Source organism: Triturus cristatus, chromosome 8 (assembly GCF_964204655.1).
Source record: "Triturus cristatus chromosome 8, aTriCri1.1, whole genome shotgun sequence".
NCBI lineage: Eukaryota > Metazoa > Chordata > Amphibia > Caudata > Salamandridae > Triturus > Triturus cristatus.
Window position 1 is genome coordinate 87,105,122 of NC_140591.1, and position 25,172 is coordinate 87,130,293.

The 25,172-nt window shown below is 44.9% G+C and overlaps 1 protein-coding gene across 5 annotated transcripts in view; it reads right to left on the bottom strand.

Annotated features, from left to right (window-relative positions):
- ZDHHC23 (zDHHC palmitoyltransferase 23) overlaps nt 1-25,172 on the bottom strand; it is a 253,237-nt gene that overhangs the window by 14,106 nt on the left and 213,959 nt on the right. For all 5 annotated transcript variants that reach the window (XM_085621072.1, XM_085621069.1, XM_085621073.1 and 2 more), the window contains exon 4: nt 6,293-6,460. In XM_085621072.1, the coding sequence (XP_085477198.1) occupies nt 6,293-6,460 (168 nt within the window). The remainder of the gene's footprint in view (nt 1-6,292; nt 6,461-25,172) is intronic.

Here is a 25,172-nt window from a genome sequence, read left to right on the forward strand (position 1 = left end):
CCTAAAAAGGTATATTTTCACACTTCGTAAAACTGCAAACCTAGGCCCCTAACCTCAGTGGACCAAAACAGCCGTGACATGCAAAAGTGTAAACCCACCAGGCCCCTTTTCCAAATTCTTATATCTCAAAAACGTCTGAATAGATTTAACATAAACCAAGGTAAGAAAGCTTTCTGAGGAAAGATCTACTTTCATGCCATGTTTGGCAACAATCCGTTCAGCGATTTGTGCTGTAGGCATGAGCAAGCATTTCCTAAAGGAGCTAAAAAGGGGAAGTGCATCTTTTCCCACTACCCCTTAACTTTTATGCCCTGCAGTGATCCAGATTTTTCCTAAAAATATCTTAGAGTATACCCCATCCATGGTGTTTAGCCAACATGTTTCGGCTTCGCTTAATGCTCAACAAGGCCAATGGCCTTCCGCGGGGCCACTGAAATCTCTGCCTAGTTTACATTCAGGCAGAAGAGGGATTAAGTAGGTGTAAAATTGGCACCACACTCTTGACGAGCATGTGAACAAAGGGTGCGACAAACTTTACTAAAGAAAATGTATGGGAGATGTATGCCTCATCTGTCCGCATGGTTTGAATGTAAACTAGGCAGGGATTTTAGGAGCCCTGAAGGTCGTTGACCCGGTTGGGCATTGAACTAGGCTGCAACACATGGCTAAACACCATAGATGGAGGAAACATTGTTTTCAACATACATTCATGTTTAACATCTAAATCATATCTAGGTTACTCAATTAATAAAAAGGAAATCTTTGGGGCGTACCCCCAAGATATTTTTAGAAAATATTTGGATTCCTGCTTTTATTCAGTCACATTTATTTAGAATTCCTGGAATTGATTGAGTCCATTAAGGTGGTATCTACATACCTTGATTTGGAGAGGTCACCAATGATGAAGCATGCCGTGAACATCTGTGGGTGAAGTGACCTCTCCACATCTATTTTTATATCTGCAAAGTCTGAGAGGTTAACAATAGTGGCTCCTCCTCTTCGACCTGAGCACCTGTTGTGTATAGTATTTATCTCAACAGAGAGTGTGCATAGTCTTCTGAATTCGCTCTGTATCACCTTGTGTAAGCAGCAGAAAGTAAATGTGTACTAAAACATATGCTATTTAGAACAACTATACTAATTGGGTAACAAAGTTACCCAATTATTACTAAAGTGTAACCTTGCTCTTACCGTAGTAGAAAGTGACTTGAGAAAACAGTGATTAATGTCGCACAGATTTCGATCTACAATTATTTTACAGAAGAAAACAGCTGAGGCTGTACCCAAAAGACCTTGTTAAAGTGATTTTATCTCACTGCACAGATGTAAACCGTTTAGTTCTGGTTATGGTGAAACATCTTTGTTAATGACTACTGCAAATTAAAAAAACACATGATGGCATTAACCGTTCATGCAGATCCACTGATAATATGCCCTGGAGTACCATTGTTGAGGAAAGGAAGGGGCATCATGACTCACTCAAGGGTTTTCCTCTCGGAAATAGTAGACCCTCCCCAAACTCATCAATATTGATAATTAGCACATTACACTATGCACATCTGCGCATATAACATATATTATGTTTAAATATGGATGTGTATAACCAGAGCCATAAGATGGAACAATGCCATTTCTTTCTAGATCTGATCCAATATATTGATCAAATAATTGGCAGAACAAAGTAGACTATATAAAATAATTTTTAAAGTATTTGTAAATCTGAGTTGTATCCCTGCTGCCAGACAGGATAGAAACAAGTGAGAAAAAGTAAAACTACACCTACGCTCATCAACCTCAAGCAGAATACACATTCAAATCTTAGAGTCCAGACAAAGATAAAAGGACATGCTTGCCCCTCGCCCCATACTGTCTAGGAGAAAGTACCACCATCCTGATGCAACTACAAAAGGACATTTGCTTTGAGACATAAGGGCTCAAAACATAATATGGGCAAGAAGGTAGCACTAGTAGTGGCTTCTGCTTACGGGGAATACGCTAGTTCTGTAATGTCCACTTAGAAAGCCAATTAATCAGGCGAAGAAACTTAACATACCATGAATAAAACTGAATGTTAAATAACTTGAATCATAATGCTTAAGTAAAAGGATGGGTGTGTACTGAATGTAGCTACATGCACAAGTGGATAAAAACAAAGTGATTAGGGATGGCTCAAATACTCGCCTTGGACCTTTATTGGCCCCAAACCACATTATTTTCTTTAAGGCTGCAGAAGATCACCTATTATCAGTATTTACTACTAATTCAATGAAGTACCAGAGGATAGCTGAGCTTGTGAGGCATATGGGCCCAGATGTACGAAGCCATTTAGCATTTCTGAACGGGCCACATCACTATTTAGACCCGTTAAGAAATGCTAAATGGCCTTTTCAAATGTACAAAGAGCCAAAATCGGTTGAAATTTCCGATTTCTACCTGGCAGAAATCAGAAATTGCGATTGCAATTTAGGAATCACAAATTTGCGATTCCTAAAGCACATGTGCATAGCATTTCCTAAGTGCAAATCGGGCATTTAAGCAATGCTATTATTATTGACTTGAAGTTGATGGTAACCATGTGCAAAATTAAAAAATGCATTTAAAAATGCACTTTTTAATGTGACATGAAGCGCACATATGCCACTAGGGCATATTTGCACTAGTAAATTCAGTGTGCCTCCAGTGGGCCTTAAGCCCAGAGACATACTTGGCTTTGCATTTCTTAAATTGAGATTTCATATTAGGAAATCGCAATTTAGGAAATGCAATTGCCCATAGCGGGAATGCAATGCTATTTCCTATTTGCGATTGCCGAATAGCGATTCCTACTTCTATTCCCATATTTTTTTTAATATTGACCAAAAAGTAAATCCGACCTTCAGACAGGATTGAGAAACAATATTGGACCCAATCAAACAGATTTTATGTGAATTAGAGTGTGTAGGATAAGCATCTTCTTGGAAGGTTTTCAATATTGACTAAAGAAAAAACCTGACCTCCAGACAAGATTGAAAAACAATATAGGACTGGACCCAACTAAACTAATTCCATGTGAATTAGTGTGTGTAAGAAAAGCATTCTCTCAAGGAGGAGCCAAGATGGCGACCGGGACGGCAGCGTAGACTCCCGGCTCCGTGAACCTCCGCATCCCGCACGGATATCCTGCCTGAGATCCTCAACCTGTGCTACGTGGTCGTGTTTCTGAAGGAGAGGGGCTCCCGACTGTGTGACTCCGAGGTTTCTAGCTGTGCCATCGCCGGAGAAAACTGCATCTGAACTTTGCGGCCTGTGCGGCCCTGGAGCCGGGACATCGAGTGGACGCCGTGGCCGGGTGGCAGTGCGACAACAGCGGCCGGTGGTGACTGGGTGGAGTCGGCCCACCGGAGCGGTGCCAAACTCGGCCTACATTTTGGCGTGGTCACTTCTACTGCCCAGTGTAGCTGACCGAGTGCATGACCGGGGGTGCAAATCTTAGATCCTCCGGTGACTGCCCCTGCCTTGCTGGTGAGCTGCCCGGCCGCCGTCCGTATCCTGCCCCGATCATTGCGGGCCACCCCCGGATTTCTACGGGAGCTGGTCCGTGGTGGGGACGACTGTTGCCCGTGACCACGGATAGTTTTTTTGCCTGCCCCCGGAACCCGGTCACCCGCGACGTGGACATCGCGGCGCTTGTCCCGGGGTCCCGGCCCCGGTGAGGGTCGGGCATACTTGGCGGCCATCTTGGGTCGATGAAGCCTACCATCCTGTCCGCTGGGCCGCAGCGGGCCTGTGAGCGTACGATTTTTGGGAGTGTGGCGGCGAGATCACTGAGAGCTGAGCTGGGGTACGGCGACCTCCTCGAGGCTCTTGGTACTCTTCACTCCTCCTTGGTTCATGGTTTCGTGCTCTTGGGGAGTAAGCTCGATGGTGTGGCGTCGGAGTTGGGGCAGTGGCGGCCCGCCTGTCCGCACGAACACAGAGTCTACCCACACTGCGCGCAGGAGGACGCTGTGGCGGCCACCCCTGAGGTTAGTACACGACTGGACGCCCCGGCCAGTATGCTACAGTGTGTTCGACCTTCTGAGGGCCTGATCTGTCCCGGAGGCGTTGGACCTGAGTGGGATGTGGTGGCCTCATCCCGTGCATGCCCTCCTGCGACCCAGAGACAACTCCAGCAACTAATGTCTGCTTTGGCTGCTTCTGCCTTCCTGAACCTTGCGTGCAGAGCAGATCCTAGGGCAGCACTGGGAAGCCTGTTTCCTCACGCGGCGGACTGTGTTGATGCTCAGAGACTTCCACCCCACCTGTGTGCGTCGCTTCTCTGTCGTTGTTGGACATTCCTCTGCCTAGGAACATTGGGTATGGTGCTGGGTCGAGGGGTTGGCATGGGCAGAATTCCAAAGAGTGGTCAGGGATGAGGCTGGCCCCTCGGGGGTGGTCGCCTAGTGGACGGGCGGGCTTGGGGTGGTGTGCTCTCCTGACATGGCTACTGGCACAATAGGTGCATAATGCTCCCCATCGTGGTTTGAGAAGATTGTTTTTGTGCTGTTCCTTGCTCACTTTCGGGGAACCTTACCGTGCGGGAGGGAGAAGCCGGGGGTCTGTTATGAAGGCCCTCCTCCAGTTTATAAATACTTCCTCTACCCCCCCGTCTGGTGGGGGTCCTTTCCTACTTCTTTTTCCCTATTCTCCTACATTTCGGGTCTGGTTCCAGGGCGACAGGCACACTGCTGGGGGGGGGGGCCGTACTCATCTGCAGAGGTGCAGGGTGGGGGGTTGGGGGAGGGGATTCTGTATTCTTTCATCTTTTTTCCATGGCCTCCTTTTTCTTCTCTGATTCTTTTTGTTTTTCTTTTTCTGGGATCAGCGTGATACACCTCCTTTTGCTATGCCTCGTTGCCGTTCCATGTGTTCACAACTTCCGGGGTGTTCTTGGGGAGTTCTGGCGGGGGACTGCGGGCGCAACTGTATACTATGTGTTTTCCCATCCTGATGTTCTTGTGTTTGCGCCATTGACCGAATAGATTGCTGTAAATCGCTAACGTTCATTCCTCTGCATATCCGTGATCGTTGTTTTAAAATTGCTCGTCACCTGATCCTTCTGCCTTGTTTCATCATAAAATGAAAACCTCTTTCTCCTGGTGCCCTACTTACGCTGTTCACAGTATTAGCAGTACGATTTTGCTCCCCGAAGTGCTGCCTGTGTTTATACTTGTTGTTATTGCTCTGATTGCTTAGCGGCCGGCCCTGGGGGGTTGTAGGCCCATACTTGTTCTTATTGAACTGTCAATAAAGGTTTTCAAAAAAAAAAAAAAAAAAAAAAAAAAAAAAAAAAAAAAAAAAAAGAAAAGCATTCTCTTGGTTCCACACTGCGGATGCCTATAAGGGGATTCTGTTTTTAACTAGACTTTGGAAAAAATGTATTTATCCTGAAGAAGGTGGCCTTGAACATGCGGTACCAATCGAAACGTGTCTATGCATTGCTACAACCTAATCTGGAAGACACTGAGGAATACAGCAGATATTAATTGTTCATGATATGGACAATGATATAAGAAAAATCATAAAAGACAAAAGTGATTGTAGTATTTTCCCTGTCTATGTTTGTGTTTTTGTATTTTTCATGATCTGCAATATAGAATGTGCTTTTTCTCTGGGCAATGGCAATGCACTACACACCTGTATTTAGAAGATTCTCGTAGAATAAGCCGAACCAGCAAGAGACTGGGGCACTTGGCTCGTCCAGTATGACCTGTACACGCTGCCAATTCACTACAGTCAGACTTCAGTGCCATAAATATAATCACGCACGGCAATCAAACAAGCTGAACTGTATAACCTACTCTTTAAATCACCCACCTAGATGCAGCATGTCCCTACTACCTGTAACAACACTATCCGCCAGAGGGTTGAAAAGATGGACACATCCTTCCTTGGAAACAATGTTAAGACTCTTGGCCATGGCAGGTCCATATGGGCAGTCCTAGCAGGACAGTAACCCTTGAGGAAAATGATGTGTTAATTCACAAAATATACAAGTATAAAGAGCCTGAAACTTGCACAAAACATTTAACTAAGGTATTTAACAGGTCATTTTGATTTACACTCAACAAAACTACTGAGCTAGCATTATTAGTTATAGGCAGCAATCACATCTCATTATGAGACTGCTTGTCCCTGATCAGTTGTACAAAAGAAGACAAACTACTTCTGTCGACACAGATAAAGACAATTTCATACTTTCCAAGTCAGGCATACTTAATGCGTACTCTTTGAATAAGCTTCAAAATAGGCAACCAGCTGCAGATATTCTCACCTGTAATCTGAGTAGACCCCGGGACAGTATAGCAGAGCTATGAATATACTCCGCCCCCGACAGATGGTGCCCAGTGTAAGCGTGATCCCATAGATGGCTGTCAAGAGAAAGAGGAAGAGTGCGCAGAGGAAGGAACGATGGTTGGATTCTCCAATACAGTTGTTAATCCTATGTTAAAAAAACAAAAAAAAATGAGGAGGTGAGTAAAGCAATCTAGATTAAACTGCTATAACCACAGATACCATCATAACAAGAAAGTTCAACCAGGTTCAAGCCCATGGTCTGCACTTGCCAACGCAAGATAGCAGGCAGAGTTTGTACATGGCAATCAAGGCATTTGTCAATATGCAACACGCAGGGATGTGGGATGGGAAACAAGCATTCTGACTGCAATATACAAGTACGAAACCACAAACAGTTGTCTGATGAAACCTTGACATACCTACATTTTGAAATTAGTAATTCATGTAAATTGTCATTTCCTTTCCTTTCAAAGTACAATTGAAGTGACAAAATCAATTAGGTGAGAGCTTACTATAATGATCTCACCACTGGGTGTTAGATGAAGGGACAATAAATGTGATTATTGCATTGAAAATAACCAACATAAGTCTTCTTTTTTGTTTACAAAACAGAATTAAGAAAGACCCAATACCAAGGGAACTGGAAGTTGCATGAACTTTAATTTTAAACAAATAATTCCAACAGTCTAAACTTAGACCGAAATGAGGGACGGCAAGGGGCCAGTCGGGACTATCTGGGATGTATATGTCACAAAACTTGAGGCTAAAAGCGATCTCAGACTCCTATGAGGACGGGACCAGATACCCTGCAGGGTAATGGGATAGGGAATGCTACGAGTGCAACATAGATACATCAAGGCGGCGTGACCCAAAAGCTGTTTAAGTCTTGCATGCATTAAGATAGACTGAACTCATCAGATGCAATGGCAACTGTCTCCCACTCACAATTACTGAAAAATAGTGCCATTACCACACCTGCAACCGTGGAAACACCCCACACCCAGAGTCTGAGGAAGTATTGCTCCGCAATACTGTAATCCTCTGTATGCAGAGTCTTATTTTAACCCTTGCTACCTAGGACTAGGTTGACAAACCGGAAATAGTGCAAAGCCTCAGACAGGAGGATGTTCTGACACCACACAATGTTTAATGTATATGTTTGTAACAGTCTGTGGGAATGCCAGTCCCGGTGGCGGGAAGCAAATGGCAATGTATAACTGCCAATGTAGTTTTTGTGCCGGTAAACACCTGCAAAGTTACTACCTTGTTAAAATGCAATAAATATATTTTAAAAACCTACTATTCGGGCTACAAATGGTACAATTACCTAATCATCAGACGTTCGGTATCTGTGAACTCATTAAAATCCAATTCAAATCATTCTACCATAAGGTAAATTTTGAGTGAGCTACTAAAGCTGGTACCAATCAGAATCAGCATCAGCAGACAGGTTTCAGCTATACTTGAGTAAGCGTAGATTACAGAAATTAAGAAAGCTCAACAGAAAGACTCAATCAAATAAACTTAAAACTTAAAAAACATCCCTGAAGAAATAATATTCTCAATCTATTAGGTGAAAGTGAAAATACACTCTTCAACCAATATATCAAATACTGATAGCAGTATCTATAGTAAGGATCATGGGTTGAACAAAATAAATGTAATTATTGTACCAAAAAGTTATGACTTGAAACTTTTTTTAAACAATGATGGTCTTACTACAGCAGTAACAAGTCTTATTCAGGTTACAAACAAGACATTATTGCAAGGCATATCATCAAAGGTAAAATATTAGAAGTGATCTATCTAAACAGCAAGGGCAGCAAGTGTGTACCAGCTACTGAACTAATGAGTCCCTTAACTCGTTTAGTTAACATTTCAAATAAAAATAGTGGTCTACAAACCACAAAGAATCTCTATCCTATGCAAGTTATGTTGAATGAAAATCACTCTGAAAATATGATTTTTTTTTCAGCTGGAAGTCATTAGCACAGCCACATAGGAATATCAGTCAATTCTAAATAGGTGGGAAACATTTAATTAGCAGAATTATGCCCCAACAGCTCAACTTGATTTCTTCCCAATATATCCTTCAGAGACCTCAGGACATTCATAACAGACAAAATAAGATTGAGTACTTATGAGTTTAACAATATTAACTTTCAAAATCTGATTATGAAGTTTATCAAAGGTCCAGCTATGGGTAGAAAAATCATGTGCCACTTCTGGTCATCAGGATCATGGCTCACCTATATTTGGTACGCAAATAAAATGACCTTGTGGATTGTGAAATAGAACTGAAACAAGCTGAATAGAAAAATACACTCACATACTAAAACTATCGCAACAAAGGTATTCCTTCAGGGTACGACTAGCAACAAGACGCTTACAATAGTCCAGATAACTTCTTGACTAATTAAGTTTATAACTTAAAAAAAATAAAACTTCTCGATGATCCGATAAAAAAAAGGAAAATGTGTATTATAATTCCAGCTGTCGCTGGACCTGCAAATCAACATCATCTATTTACATCCAAATTTGTGATGAAACAACAGGATTCCTGATAGGTCATCATCAATCTCAAGATTTCACAACAGTAACGTAAAGGTAAGGTATTAGACGTTGCAGGACAAAATCAGTGGAACAGCTGTACTTAATTTTCTAGCCCTAGATCACAATTTGTCTACAGGAAACCTGAAAAATTGAGTCTAGTAGCATTTTTCACATTGAAGTTTTTGAGGTGCTGACAACAAAGAGTAGAACGGGAAGACAAAGTGGAGGCTCAGCTCTTTAACAACAAACTGGAGGCTAAAAACTCAACTATTCTTGTAAGTACATCGAATGTTATTGCTGTTCAAGTAGAATTAAAAAACAAATCCCATTTGCTGATAGTAAATATATATGCATCACCCCAAATCATAAAGAAGAAATTCAGGATTTTAATTTTCTTGGCTAGCTTGGAGAAAATATTTGCTACCTTCCACAAGACAACAATAATCATAACTGGAAATGGTAATGCAAACATATTGCAAGCTACAAAATCAGGAGAGATTGATGATACAAAAGAGAATGTTTACTCCTTTCCACCATCATTACATAAGACGATACAAAAAACTGTGGATAAAATCATTATGTTTTTCGATGACTTGGGTTTTCGTAATTTTAAGAGGAAGTTTGCAGTGATGCTAACCACACATTTGAAGTATTAGGAAAATACTCAATCATCGATTATATTTTTATTCATATTGCAGATTTTATACGGACTTCAGGAAAGGGAACAGAGTTGAGAGCGATCTTGACCCTCAGGATATAAATATCAGTTGGTCGGTGAATAACCTGTGGGAACAACACTTCCTAAGAGGTATTGCTTATGAAATTAGGGACAAATACAGCTTCATTGATATCAAATTGGGAATCATTAAACATGAAAATAGTTTCTTTTCTCTCACATGTAACAAGGGTCATTCATCAACTGCAGAAGCTGTATCCATCCTAAGACTTAAGAACACATAACTGAAGTGCACACAGGGAAGAAATTAAGATGGATGTTACACCCCATTAAAACAAAGGTATAGCTAAAGAAAAATATTCATAATATCCCAAAAGCATAAAGAACATCAGATCAAGCTCTATGAAGCTAGTAGGCAGAATAATACTCAGAAATGTTGGTCCTTAATAGGACCAGTAAGTTATTTAATTATGAAAAAAGGAATTTATCAGATCAACTAAAAGAACTGGAAGATTTTTATTATGGAGTTATATGAAGTCAACAAATAGTCTCAGAATGTGTATGAGCTCAACTGCCTACGAGGTTACTGAGGGAGTTTAAATGAATACCACTTAGAATATCATCTTCCACACCCGGTCCAAACTGTATCCTTAGCACATTAAAAAAAAAAGATTTACTTAACCGAAGCAGGTTTTCGATTAATCTTTTCAACAATGTTGTAAATAAATATTCTATTCCACCGTCTTGGCAAGGATCCATTATCCAACCTTTATATATCTGAGGTGCCACAGAGGACCAAAAAAAGTTTGTCGGATTTTTTTATTGGATACAGAAGGAATAAAACTTCACTAAACACCTATTCAAATTTCTGTGCCCCCCCCCCACCCCAATCGCCGACTTGTGCGTGTGGCTTCACTGCGGGGCAGTTCCCGTTATATGGCACCGTATCTGCAGCAGCACGCGGATTGTGAGGGAGGAGGAGCCACAAGCACACCATAGTTGCCAATTCCTTTGTTATACTACTAACACCCACACACTGATCTCGGGCCTCTACTGGGCGCGATTGTGCAGGTGTACTCTCGCCCCTCACAATGCTGTGCGAACGGTGGGAGACAGACCTTGGCTCCCTGTGACGTCTGGGGACTGGGCTAAAATGTGGGAGGTGGCACCCAAAATCTCCTGCAATGCCCGTTTCAAGTTTATCCATTATATATTGCATCAAGCCTACCTCACACCCCACATGCTTAGCATCTATTTCCTGCCGACTACACCTAAATGCCCTCACTGCCATTCTACTACTGGGGATCTCCTCCACATGTTATGGAGATGTACTCATTTAAGCTCCAACTAGGCGGAGGTAGTGCCCCTCCTAGCTGAGGTTACAGACCGTTACCTGACCTCCCTCTCCTACAGCCAGCCTATTGGTTCTTCATCCCTAGCTGGCTAAACACAAAACCACAACCCGGGTAAGTGATTTGGCCCAATTGTTGGCTTACCGCAGAGTTAAGATGAACTGGAAGCAACCAGCAGGCCCTAGGATTGAACGCTGGAGTTAGGACCTTCTGAGGAGGGCAGACTGTGAGGTGGGTGAACTGGGAGGGGCACGCATTTGTGAGCAGCGCACCAGGGCAGAAAAGATATAGAATCTGTGCAAGCCAGGGAAACACTGCTGACCAACATACGGGGAGGACACATTTGACAGCGATGACAATCTCTGATTAAGGATAGTGAGATGTGCTCACTTGCTAGCCTGGGACTAGACTCTCTCTGACCTTTGGGCCACCGCAACGCTGTGGGGGCTTGTCTACTCCCCCATTGCCCTGTTCAGGTGCGTCAGTGCTGATGAGGTCTGGGTAGGCACAGTGAGGCTTTGGCACTTATCTCACTAATATTTAGACCATTCATCTTACTTGGAAGGGAATGAGGGAGCTGACACCACAGGAATTTGATGGGGGGTACACTGTATATGGTCGAGAACACTCATACAATAAAACAGAATGTATCCTCTTCCCTGTTAGGATGGTAACCTTGTAGACTTTCTGCATTTTGGGTTGGGGAAGGGGAGGGGGGGGGGGGGGAGACTGCTACTCCGAAGACTTCGCTCCTGACTCTTGTTCATTACTTACCATGGGGTTGACATACTTTTTATTTTTAAATCTTTTTATTAAATTTAAAAAGGTCAATGAAAACAGCACACATTTGCGCCACGCAGGGCACATAATTCCAAAGAGAATGGAACAATCCCAGGTGTTAGATGCAGACCCAATGCAAATGTTTGACAGTACACATCTAATCCTCCATCTACAGTTTAAGCATTGTCGTGCAACCACATTTAACAGGCACCATGTACAGAGCAACCGACAATAATCATTTTAAAATTCAGTATCATCATTAGTGGCAGTAGCTAGCAAATATTGCCGGAGCGGCTCCCAAATATCCTTAGGCCTAGATGCAGCAGGCAGATCCTCTGTATAGATTGCAAGAGTTTCCCTACAATATATTAAATCTTTAATCCAGTTTGGTATCCGAGGACTGAGGCGACCTTCCCAGGTGATAGCAACTGGCCTTTTGGCTAACAAAAGAGCAACGCGTACAAATCTGCCCAGCACCCCCTTTAACTGTGGTACGTGGCAAAGCAAGCATCCCGTCGGCGTGCACTGTATCACAGCGCCCATCATCTTATGTATATGACTGAGTATCTCTTTCCAATATGTGTACACCGCTATGCAATCCCACGCAAGATGGCAGAAGTCTGCGTCGCTGTGCCCACATCTCAGACACTGCGCTGAGTCTCGGAGTCCCATTTTGTACAATTTAAGAGGAGTATAGTATACCTGGTGTATAAATTTCAAATGTATAATTCGCAAATTGCCGATGGGCGAGAGTGTCCCTGTAAGGGTGCATATTTGTTCCCAGTCTTTCACTGTTAGAGGGGTTTCTAACGCGGAGTTCCAACGCTCTAGGCTACTATCCACCCCCCTCAGTGCCTCCTCCTGTATCGATTTATACAGTTTTGATTAATTTCTTCTTTGTGGGAGCTACTAGCAGCAGCTGCAGAGAGAGAAAAGTCGGCGATTTGGACGGGAACTCCGGATAGTGACTTTTTAAGGCGCGCCTCAGGCGGTGTGTAGTGTATATGAATAGCGGCGTGGGATTGCTGATGAATTCCACTTCAGTATCAATCACGCACTTGCCCTCTGAATATACATCGCGCATATGCGTTATTCCTACTTCTTTCAATGCCCTGATAGGAACAGTCTCCTGCATAACAGACAATGCCGCATGTCCTGCGAGCGGTAATGCCGGCACGTATATAGGGAGCTTTCCTGCCATCCGGCCGATCGCCTGCCACGCTCCCACCGTCGCATCTATTGAGTTAATTTCTTGCTTAGGTGTACCCCTTTTTACATGAGTAAGTATTCCCGACAGTGGTATGGGATGTGCATCCCCATCCTCCACCGCTAAGTGAGGGGTAAAGTCATGTGATCGATACCAATAATAAGCGTATTGAGCCTGGGCACATAAATAATATATAGATCGGGTGCACCGAACCCCCCCCTGGCGTACGGGAGCGTCAACGTGGCCCAGCTGATTCTCACCTATTTCCCTCCCCACACTAATTTTAAAAGTTGTGTCCTGACCGTAGCAAAAAAATGTCTGGTTAAAGGAAGTGGAAGGGGTCGACATACTTGTTGCTGTTTACGTCATTATGATCATATGAGTATACAACACTGGTTGTCCGATACTCTTGTAATAAATGCTAATTAAATGTTTGCAACAAACAAAAACAACACATTTCTGTCAGACTGGGCAATAGTAAAATTCCATCATCAGGCTTCCGATCACGCTGTTCAGAACTTGACATCATCATACGTCTAACCTGCAGAGCAAACAAGTCTTTACAATGTAAAGAAAACAAATTATGCGCATGCTTTATTGATCATTCACCAGCTTTCAATAGAGTTGACAGGTGTACGTTAGGTGAAATTAGTTACTTGGGGAATTGATCAAACCCTCTGCTACTTATAGTAGAACTTTAGAACAATATTTGGATACAAATTAAACTATTTGACTGACGAGGCCTAATTCCCAGAATTAAAACAATGAACTAAGAGAAAGCTCCAATTCTTTTGCCTTTATATATTACTGATTTAGAACAAAAAGATGCATCTGGGCCAAAGCTTGGTCAGGTTTCTGCAACCCATCTATCTTGCACAGATGACTTGGTCATTCAATTTACAACTGAAAATGGATTGCAAGATCAGCTAGCCAAATTAGAGAAGTACAATAAAATGTTTTAAATCATATGCTTCGGAAATAATGCAACAAATTATAACGGACGGTAAGATCATAAAATACTTGATACGCAGTAACCTATCCATATCTTGGGAGTTAAAATACACAAATTGTCCAATTGGTGCAGTCATTTAACCCATCTTACAAACAAAACCATCAGGAGTAATTCAACTTTTTATTTTATTTTAAGACATACGGTGGTAGAGCCATTGGACATACCATTATGGCTATTAACAGCAACCTGACTCAACTTATATGTTATGGAGCAATATAGATGAAGAATCTAGTTATTGGAAAATTAGATAAATTGTTTATCAGCTGCATCCAAAGAATATTAAATCGAAAACCCTGAACACCGCATTCTAGATTGCGGTTAGAGTTGGATAATCCATCTATGACTGCAACAAATATCAACCTTCTGAATTAATTTTGCGATGGACTTCACGTCAAAGAATCACGTTGTAATATCTAATCTGGATTTAAGTATATGCTATCAATGCACCATCTAACTTCATCTCTGAATGAACAAGGTCTACCAGTGTTTTCAACCCTCATCAAGATCAGTAGAACAGAACACAAGAAGTTGAAGTTAATAAAACACCTAGTAAGGAATCACTTTAAGGCAGGCTATCAACCAAACAGAAAAACATAAGTTACTCATTATCCTCATATCCTCTAAAAAGTCATGCATATCTTGATTTCAGTATAAATCCAGAAACAAAGAAGTCTGTACTCAGGATTCGTCTTCTCTACAAACCTATGGTGCAATTCAAAGGATCACAGAATAAAAGTATGAAGAAAGAGTTCTTATATTGCTTGTGCCTCCATTACAAAGAAACAATTGAAAATGTTTGCGCCTTGATGGACTAACAGGAAACATTATCAGTTGTAGAATGAAATACCTGCACATAACAGAGTCTATTAAGGTCCCTAAAGCGTCCAGAATAAATGCCACAGAACATATGTGACTGTATTTTATCTTAGGCTAAAATCAACAATATAAGAAAGTACTGTGATAACCGTTTTGATTTTAACATGGTCTTTTATCTTTTAAATATGACATCAAATGAGGTTGGCTCTATATATGCTATTATGAATGTTAATTGTAAAGATAGTATACATGCATAAATGTAAAATTATTATTGTGAAAGGGTTAAAATAAAAAAACTAATACAATTAAGAATGTATCACTGCATTGCAGACAAGTAACTTAGGGCCCCATTTAGATCTTGACGATATGGTTACTCCATCTCAGTGGTGGCGGAGTATGCATACCGCCAAGATAATAGTCTGCTTACCAAATTTAAAAGCAGGTGGATCCTAGGTTTTATCCCAGCAGAGACTACTCAGTCTCAGCCGAGATTAAACCCCTCCTACAGCCCTGCAGAGAAAGGGTCTGAGGTAGACCTCTCAATTAGCCCACCTAGTTTAGATGGGTGGGATTAAGAGGCCAGTTTTCACTACGCATCAGTGCCAGTAAAACACCGGTGGTAATTAGCAGTGCAACTGCTAAATGCCCCCCTCGCCATAGCAGAAGACTCCCATAGCGAGGGGAGCATTTTTTTTCCTATTTTCATAAAGTAAATTCCTCTTTGGGATTTTCTTTTTGGGGAAAAAAAAGAAGAAAACAGTTTTGTGCACAGCTCTGTCATATTGAAAGAGGCTGCACCAAACTTCAAAAAGTATTCGCACCTCGATGGCAGTTCATGCTAATGCTTTAAGAAATAACCGCCTGTTGGGCAGTTTTTCTCAATTTGGTGGGAGCACCTCAGTCAGGATGACAGAGTAATTTACTCTTGTCTCCCTAATGGAGAAACGGGCTGCCCGCCTACAAATTAATCAGGCCCCTTAGTCTGCGGGAGATCAGCACTTCTGAAAATAGAAATGCTAGAAAATACACCACAGCTTGTTGAGCACTGAAAGCAGGAAACACCCCTTTGTAGCCAATATACAGCAAAATTACAGCTTTCTGTGGGTAGGTCGATGCCAATAATTTCTATGTTCTAGGGATGAGATGTAGATGAATAGAATTTTGATTCCTGCTGTCATGAATAGACTAATACACCCTTAGAAAGACTCTAGAATCCTTGTTTGTTTTGCACCTGCTGCAATGTAGAAAGTAGCTCCTGACAATACACATTAGAGATCCTAACTGCGTGATTAATGTGGGGAAATGAAAATACACATCCTTTGTAAGGGGACACTGCTATGTCTGACCTAATCATGTATTCTGGACTCTGAAGGAAGAAGCAGCAAGCCTACAATTCTGCAACCAAATGCACCATTTATATAAACTGTGCAGAGGTGTGCTATGACCGAAGTGTTCTTTATTGGTCCTGATACAGTGGTCTATTTTCCCAAGGTTAATAGCTCATTAAGAGGTGAGCTCAGCAAGTATGAGGGAAAAGTTGTGTTTAAATTAATATAAAATACGTGCAAGTGAATTACAACGGCCTTAAAGAACAAGTTACTTACCTTTGGTAACGATGTATCGGTAACAGACATATGTAGTTATAGATTCATTACCTTACAATTACCCCCCAGGGGTCAGACTGGATCGGGAGAAATTTTTCCTTAGCAGTAACTCTGCTCGTCGGTAGGTGGCATCGGTCGGCTCCGCGTTTGTCATCTGTGTCGTGGTGGCTGGGATGAAGTCACTGATTGTACTTAGACGCCGCCCCTGCACGCTGACGTCAGTTCTGACATGCCTTTCCACGCCAGAAGCGTAGAGACATGCAAGACACTGATCAATGGTGCACAAAACTAGGGCCCTAGAAGGGACTCCCGATCCCTAGAAGTCAGTATGCAGTACAGGGAGGATGGGTGGGGCGGTAAGGAATCCATAACTACATATGTATCTTATAGATACATTGTTACCTAAGGTAAGTAACTTGTGCATCTGAAAGACTGTAGGTATAGATTCCTTACCTTAGAATAGATACCCCAGCAATGCCAACCCCAGAGGTGGGTCTAGGAACTAAGTTCACACCAGGCAGTCCTGGAGAACAGAACAGCTGAAAAGGCGGTCTCTCCGGACTTGGCTGTACAGGCAGTAATGCTTGGTGAACGTGTGCAAGGATGCCCACAAGGCTGCCTGACAGATGTCAAGCAAGGGAACTCCACGTCCCAAAGCAGTAGTGGCTACCGTCACCCTGGTACACTGAGCATGCAGTCCCACTGGAGGTTCCTTTTTAGCCAAAGAATAGCAGATCTTAATACATAGGCCAAATCATTTAGAGATGGTATGTTTTTGCACTACCCGACCTTTCTAGTGCCCACACAACCCACGAAGAGTTGATAGTCCACCCGGAAGTCTTTTGTGTGGTCAAGCTAGAAAGACAGTGCACGCTAGGGGTCCAGACGGTGGAGTCTCTCCTCTTCTTTGGAAGGGTGCTGAGGCAGGAAGAAGGTGGGCAATGTGATGGTCTGACCATTGTGGAAGGAAGTAACCACTTTAGGCAGAAAGGAGGGCCTAGTAAGCAGGACTAATTTGTCCAGATGGACAGCAACATAGGGAGGTTTAGAAGATAAAGCCTGAAGCTCACTCACCCTGCAAGCAGAGGTGATGGCAAGCAAAAAAGAAGTCTTCAAAGTATGGAGACGAAGAGGACAATTATGTAGTGGTTCAAAGGGAGCACACATAAGATAAGTGAGCAAAAGGTTCAATCCAACTGGGGCATTACGAAAGGAGGAGGAGGAAAGAGATGAGTAATGCTCTTCAGAAACATGTTAACAATCGTGGACTTGAAAAGAGAAGGCTGATCAGGAAGGCGAAGAAAGACCGAAATGGCTGAAAAATAGCCCTTAAGAGTGCCCAGAGCAGAGCCCGCTGGGCCAAAGAAAGAAGGAAGAGGAGAACCTCTTAAAGAGGGGCAGAGAGGGGCTCCACAGCCTTTGCTGTGCACCATCCCACAAATTTGTTTCATCTACAGGCGTATACCGTTTTGGTGGAGGGACGCCTGGCTGCCAAGAGAACGTTACAGACTTCAGGAGGATGGTCAAAAGCTGTCGCCGCTCAATATCCACGCAAGGAGGTGGAGGCTGGACAGGTTCAGGTGGAGGACCGTTCCCTGCTGTTGCGACAGAACATCCTCCCGAAGAGGCAGTCTGATCGGAGGATCGATGGCCATGCTCAAGAGCTCAGGGTACCAAACTCTTCATGTCCAGTCCGGAGCCACAAGAATGACTTGGGTCCAGTCGCGCTTTATTTTCTTCAACACTCTGGGCAGAAGTGGTACAGGCGGAAAGGCATACAGGAGGCCCCAATTCCACTTGTGATGAAAGGTGTCGCCGAGCGAGTGCCGCCTTGGAAACGCCAACGTGCAGAACTGCTGACATTGCGCGTTCTCTTCGGTGGTGAATAGATCTAAACAAGGCTCTCCCCACTGCGGAAAGAGACCTTGCACCACCTCCGAGTGAAGATGCCATTCGTTATCCACCATGCACCGGCGGCTGAGTTAGTCTGCCCTGGCGTTCAGGGAACCTGCCAGGTGTTGAACCACCAGGAATATACCCTGATGTTCCAGCCATGTCCAAAGGCGAAGGGCCTCTTGACATGGGGTCCACGACCCCACTCACCCTGTTTGTTACAGTACCGCATGGCGGTGGTGTTGTCCGTGAGCACCTGTAAACTCTCATGTCGGCCCTAAGTCGGGTCCGATTGCTCTACTAATCACGTACTTAACTATTGATTTCTCCCTGCTTTATCTCCATATCCCAACAGCGTGTGACTATAGGGAGCTGTCCTCGCTCCCCCGCCAGTTCAAGCATGGATTTTAATAAACTCGGTAAGATTTGTAGAGTGAATGATCGTGCCTCTTTCGCTTAGCACTGATGCCTTTTTATTTTGGGTACTATTAATATAAGGAATGAGTGTGGATTGAGCGCTCAAATGGGACGTCTTTCCTCATCAAATGGCACACAAGGCGTTATAAATTACACTTGTGGCCTGTGTTTGATTGGGATGCCCAAGTGGAATCGCTGGTTTGATCGGGTTGATAGAAGCCACCTCCTTTATCCTTGTGTGTTTTGGTCACAGAGGGCACCATTTCCATTTGATCCCACACTGTTTCTCTGTGTTGTATTGTCTTCCCCTCCCTTTTTGCTCCACCTCCAGCATTGGTCTGAACGGAGGTGTGTTAGCAGCCCTATGATGAAGTATGCCACAGATTTCTGTGGGTGAGGGCAGTTTTAATACCATGGTGTGTTTTCTCACCTCTAGATCACAGCGATTTCAAGTGCAAAGCCCCCCTTCCACTTGTGTGAGTAAGTGGTTATAGGCGGTCGAAGTGGGGTGATTTTCCTCCTACCACTCAACTTTTGTGTGTGTTTAGTTCAGGGAACCTGTCAGGTGTTGAACCACCAGAGATTTACCCTGATGTTCCAGCCATGTCCAAAGAAGGGCCTCTTGACATAGGGTCCACGACCCCACCCCGGTTTGTTGCAGAACCACATGGCAGTGGTGTTGTCTGTGAGCACCTGCACTACTCCTCCTTTGACAGATTGAAGGAATACCTTCAGTGCCAGACGAATCGCCCGGAGCTCCAGAAGATTGATGTGGAGTCCAGACTCCGACTGAGACCAGAGGCCTCTGTTCTCCGCCTCTCCCATGTGGCCACCCCATCCCAGCAGTGATGCATCTGTCACCACTGTGAACTGTGGTTGGGGAAGAGGAAGGGAGAGGGATCTGCCGTTGACCCAATCGGTTCGGGAGCCACCACTGCAACTGACTTGCAGTCCCCTCCGAGATCTGGACGACATCGGAAAGATTCCCCTGATCCTGCGCCCACAGGAACTTCAGGTACCGCTACTGAGCCCGCATACGTCACTTGGCATGATCCACCAGCAGGATGCAGGAGGCAATGAGGCCCAGCCGCCTCAGGGTCATTTACACCGAAATCCGGGATAGAGGACGAAACATTGGTATCATAGCCCGAGTAGCCTGCATTTGCTGCTGGGCAGGATAGACCCAAAACTACGCTGTGTCCAGAACCGCTCCGATGAAAAGAAGCTTCTGAGAGGGAATCCGGTGCGGCTACGGCACATTGACTGTGAACCCCAGTGAATGCAGGAGGTCTGCCGTAGTCTGGAGGTGGGAGATGACCGCCTGGGGCGAGCCCGCCTTCAACAGTCAGTCGTCGAGCTAGAGGAAGACTGGAACCCCTGATCTGCGCAGATGATATGTGACCACCATCATCACTTCCGTGAACACCAGAGGGGTGCTGGTAAGGCCAAAGGGGAGCACGGTAAACTGAAATACTCGTGGCCTCCTGTGAACTGTATGGTAATGTGGCTCACACAAAGAGGGGGTTGAAGGAGGAACTAAGCTACATACAACAGCTGTTGTCCTATATGTCTTCCAAATAGAATAAATCTCACATAAGATATAGGGTAGCACAATGAATACTGAAATCAACCGTAATCTTGGGCAAGTGCCAATTATGGACGAAAACCCCCACTCACCCGAGGGTGACATGCTTCATCATAGGGTTCCTACAGCACACGGGGACCGCAAGGTACCCAGTGTGGGCTACGACTTAACCCAAGAGGGAAGGAGCAGGAGTGCAAAAGCACGCGTTGGATCTACCAACTCGAAACGGTGACGAGGGGCAGAGTGCAAAAGGTGAAAAAAATAATAAATAAAAGTGAAGGTTAAAAACTATCTATTTAGTGGCAACAATTTTATCCTTCCTGCCTAAATGATAGTGATTAAAAAGTGAGTGTAGGGTTGGATGTACCCTATCTATTGACCAACATGTTTCTGCCCAGGTGACATAGCTGTTCATGGCATTCCTCAGGATCAATGAAAAGTCACTCTGCAATATCAGTGCTCAAATCATAAGAAGTGTATACTTAGGCCTCAAATACTTGACCTTCATACGGACAATCGTTCAATGTAATTGGTCAGCGGGCTCTGAAAAACAACAAAATTTGTAATACAATACTTCAAATGGTGTTCACCCATGTGACCATTGCCCAAACGGTGCTAAGAATCATATAGTTGAAAAAACTTAAGTCTTACCTAAAGCATACTTCGTGTGTGTCAACTCGACCGACTTCAGAGTCTTACATCACGCTCAATATGCTATTAAAGTTAAAATAAATGTACTCTTCTGTTTATTATGTCCCGCTCATAGTACAGACACCATCATATAGGACACACCTTCTTAATTGCATTGCTAGTGTAAAACATTTTTGCTAATGTAAAATATTCTAACCAAACACGACAATTAGCTGTATTAAATCAAATGATAGATACTCTATCACGAGTAGTAACGCACAATATATTATGGACCATGCGATCAAAATTGTGATGGCTGCCATCCCTAGTTGCCAAACCCATGATAGAAACCCTTACAGTGGACGCTGACAGCTTAACGGGAAGCAATTGTACCAGCAATCGAAAAACCGATCGTGTGATCGAAAGTGTTACCTGCACGACTAAAATGAGGCTTAACAGAAAACCAAAATTCTCAAAAGTGGCTTACTTGAACGACACGTGGTGATGCTTCACGGACTCTGCCGGGAGTAACGCGCAACTAAAGCGTGTTTGTCTTTATGCGGAAATGTTTTGAAAGGCGAATCACGTGATTGCGTGCTCAGCGTAACTATGTATGTATACAACGATCGTGATGGACACAAAAACGAAGTAAAAACACACAGCCCAGGGCGCTAAAAAGTGTTTGACTGTCGACAAGTTAAATTATCAATCGTCAACATGTCGGTATATTCATATTGTAGGAGAACAATTGGCGAAAAGGAATTAGAACATACAACAGTTGCTTAAGTGAATTACGAGAAAGTTCAATACTAATCACGTGATCCATGTTATATATTTTCTCTTGAAATGTAATCCCTTTATTGGAGTGACAGATATTGAGGGGTATAGAGATAGATAGCAAAAAGTCACCCTCCAATACATCATCCAATGTCTCCATGTGTTCAATACAGCCACCTACAGGAGACATACACGCAAGGTGAATAGTGGTCTCCAGGATGCTCCAAAATTGTCTCCTTGCGCATAAAAATGACAGTCAGTTGTTAGATGTCATATAAGAAATTAACAGTTGGTATGCATAAGCCATAGCAGGGAGTAAGTAAATAAGAAGTGCGTAAAAATGTAATATACACTTAGATTGCCTATAGCCATCACTAACCTATTATTCCAAGCAGCATATTGGTATAGAAAAAGCTGAAAAAACTGACCTCTTATACTAAATCCTATACCACAAAAACGATCTAGACGGGAATGAGGGTAGGCTGGGCAGGATAGACCCAAAACTACGCTGTGCCCAGAACCGATCCGATGAAAAGAAGCTTCTGAGAGGGAATCAGGTGCGGCTACGGCACATTGACTGAACCCCAGTGAATGCAGGAGGTCTGCCGTAGTCTGGAGGTGGGAGATGACCGCCTGGGGCGAGCCCGCCTTCAACAGTCAGTAGTCGAGCTAGAGGAAGACAGGAACCCCTGATCTGCGCAGATGAGATGCGACCACCATCATCACTTCCGTGAACATCAGAGGGGTGCTGGTAAGGTCAAAGGGGAGCACGGTAAAATGAAATACTCGTGGCCTCCTGTGAACTGTATGGTAATGCCAATGGACCGGCAAGAAGGGCATGTGAAAATAAACGTTCTGCAAGTCCAACTCTACCATCCAGTCTCCAGGGTCGAGGGCAGAAAGGACTGGAGCCAAGGTTAGAATTTTGAACTTCACCTTCCGGAGGAAGCGGTTGACCTCCCTGAGGTCCAAGATAGGACGCAGGCCTTTGTTCTCCTTGGGTACCAAGAAGTAGTGGGAGTAGCAACCACGACCTACATCTGGCACAGGGACGAGTTTGATAGCCCCCCTTGGCCAAGAGGGCTGTAACTTCGTAACAGAGAAGGGCCAAATGATCCTCCGACATGCAATGGAATGCTGGTGGCATGGAGGGAGGAGAAGTCTCAAAGGGGAGGGAGTAGCCCCTTCGGACTATCTGCAAAACCCACCTGTCTGACGTGATGTTGTACCAGTGGGGGAGGTGATGGTGGCTCCTGCCGCCCACTGGCAACTTGTGGCCCTGAAAGGTCAGACTAGGAGGGTGTGGCGGATGCTGCAAGGGGGGCATTGGTGGACTGGTCCGCCCTCTGGCCCCCAGACCCACGACGCTGAGTCCCGGGTCCCAAGTACCCAGTCGCGCAGAGGCATGGCAGCTTGCACGGGCCTGTGGCTCTGGGTCGAATGTGGTGGGGCACCCCTTCCGTAGCCACAAAAGGAGCAAAAGCCCAAGAGTCCTTGAAACGCTCGAGCGTGTTGTCCGTCTTGTCACCAAACAGGCGACGGCCATCAAAGGGCATGTCCAAAATGGTAGATTGGACATCCGCAGAGAAGCCAGAGGTCCTCAGCAAGGCGTAGCGCCTCAGGGCTACCGACGTGGAAACCGTTCTGCCCAGCGAGTTGGCGGTATCCAGCCCACACCGGATGGTGAACTTTGCTGCATCTAGACACACGCAAAACCAACAATTGATGGACAGAATGCAGAACAATGTCATACATTCACCCCAGAATAGAGATGTGGGCCTAAATCCATCGTTTTTCTGCTCACAATGCCAGTCCAGTTTGAACCCAGCCATATGCAAATCAGTCTTAACCCTGTGCCCAATGGGAATAGTCCAGCCCCAACTGCCAAGCCACGTCCTCCCTGGACTGGAAACAAGCATCCTAGGACCAGTTTCGGGGTTTCACCCCGACAACAGCTCGGGTGAGCACGGCCTGGGCTTCCTTCGGGCACTGTGGCAGCACTTGTGCAACCGTGTCCCACACCGTGTGTGCGTAATGGCCCAAGAGACATGCGGTGTTCAACGACCTAAATCTTAAGCTGGCAGAAGAAAACATCTTCCCAAGATGATGCAGCTTTTTGGATTCCCTATCTTGAGGAGATGTAGGGAATACGCTTACTTTGGAGGATGAGGCTTGTACGACCAAGCTCTGGGGGGTGGGGTGTTTGGGGAGGAAAAGTGAGTCTCCAGGGGCCGGGCGGTGGTGTCGGGCAATCATCCTGTCCACAGAAACCCCTGTGCTGGGCTTGGACCAAGTGTCCAGAAGGATGTCAGTGAGGGCCTCATTGAAAGGCAGCAGAGGCTCCGAAGAGGCTGCTGTTGGCTGAAGCACTTGAGTCAGGTAGTTAGTCCCGACTGCCATTGTAGGAAGCTCAAGGCCCAAGGCCTCAGCCACTCTACGCTACACCACAGCATAGGAGGCTCTCTCCTCCGTAGTCACGGTATGGGGAGAAAGCATACCAAGATCTGGAGAGATATCCAGACCACTGGCATCACCCAACTCCTCTCTCTAGTCCAGCTCTTCAAGCTGTTCTGCTAGAGGGTCAACAGACCCCTCCCAGTCCACCGCACCTTCCTCTGGCTGTCAGTCAGGGCGAAAAGGAACGCCAGGCAGGAACAGTGGTACAAAAGTACCGGTCGAAGGCGGTCCGGCTCTTGTCCAAGTTGGCAGTGAGGTTGGGGTTGACGCCGGTTGGGGGCACAACCCGCATCGGGGGTGTAGTCACGGGAATCGGTGCCGGGGAAGGTACCGTAAGGTCGACCGGCTCCAATACAGATCCAGGCCTGGATCCACGGGGGCCATCTGGGAATGGCCAGGGTCCCCAGCCATGTGTGCGGGGCGCGCCGGCATAGTCGGGCTGCCCAAAGATGCCGTGAATCGCTTCGTAGAAAGCTCGAAGCTGGGCAGGGGACGCGCCTGCTCCCGGAAAGGGAGGGAAGTGCAAGCCGTCCCAGAAGCGGGCTCAGAAGGCAGAGCCGGAGAGCGACGACGCTCTGGGTCCTCGTCGCACGACGGACAGGAAGGCGAAGAGCGACGATTCTTCTTTGCCTTCTTGTGCTTCGACTTACCCTATGAGTGCAAAGACTTCGATGACGAGTGGTGATGGCTCTGCGCCCGGTCCCACAACTTTCCCCTCGACCGGGCCTACGAGCGGCATGGAGACGATTGCCGAACCTCCAGAAGCTTTCAGGACGGCTTCCGCAAAGTCTTTGGGTTCATGGCCTGACAGTCTAATAGATAATGAGGGTTGATACAGGATATTTTCCTGTTATTTGGAAAAAATCCCTGGTTAGACCCATCTTGAAAAAGCCAACCCTTGACCCCATGGAGTCTGTAATTAATTACTTATTTCCTGCCTACCACTTGCATCAAAAATCCTGGAAAAAGCCCTCAATGAACAACTGCTGTTATTCATCAAGGCGAATGATAAACTGGATTCAGCGCAAAAGGTTTTCGACCGCGGCACAGTACTGAATCAGCACTGATTGCCACCACAGAAGACATACGTGTCCAACT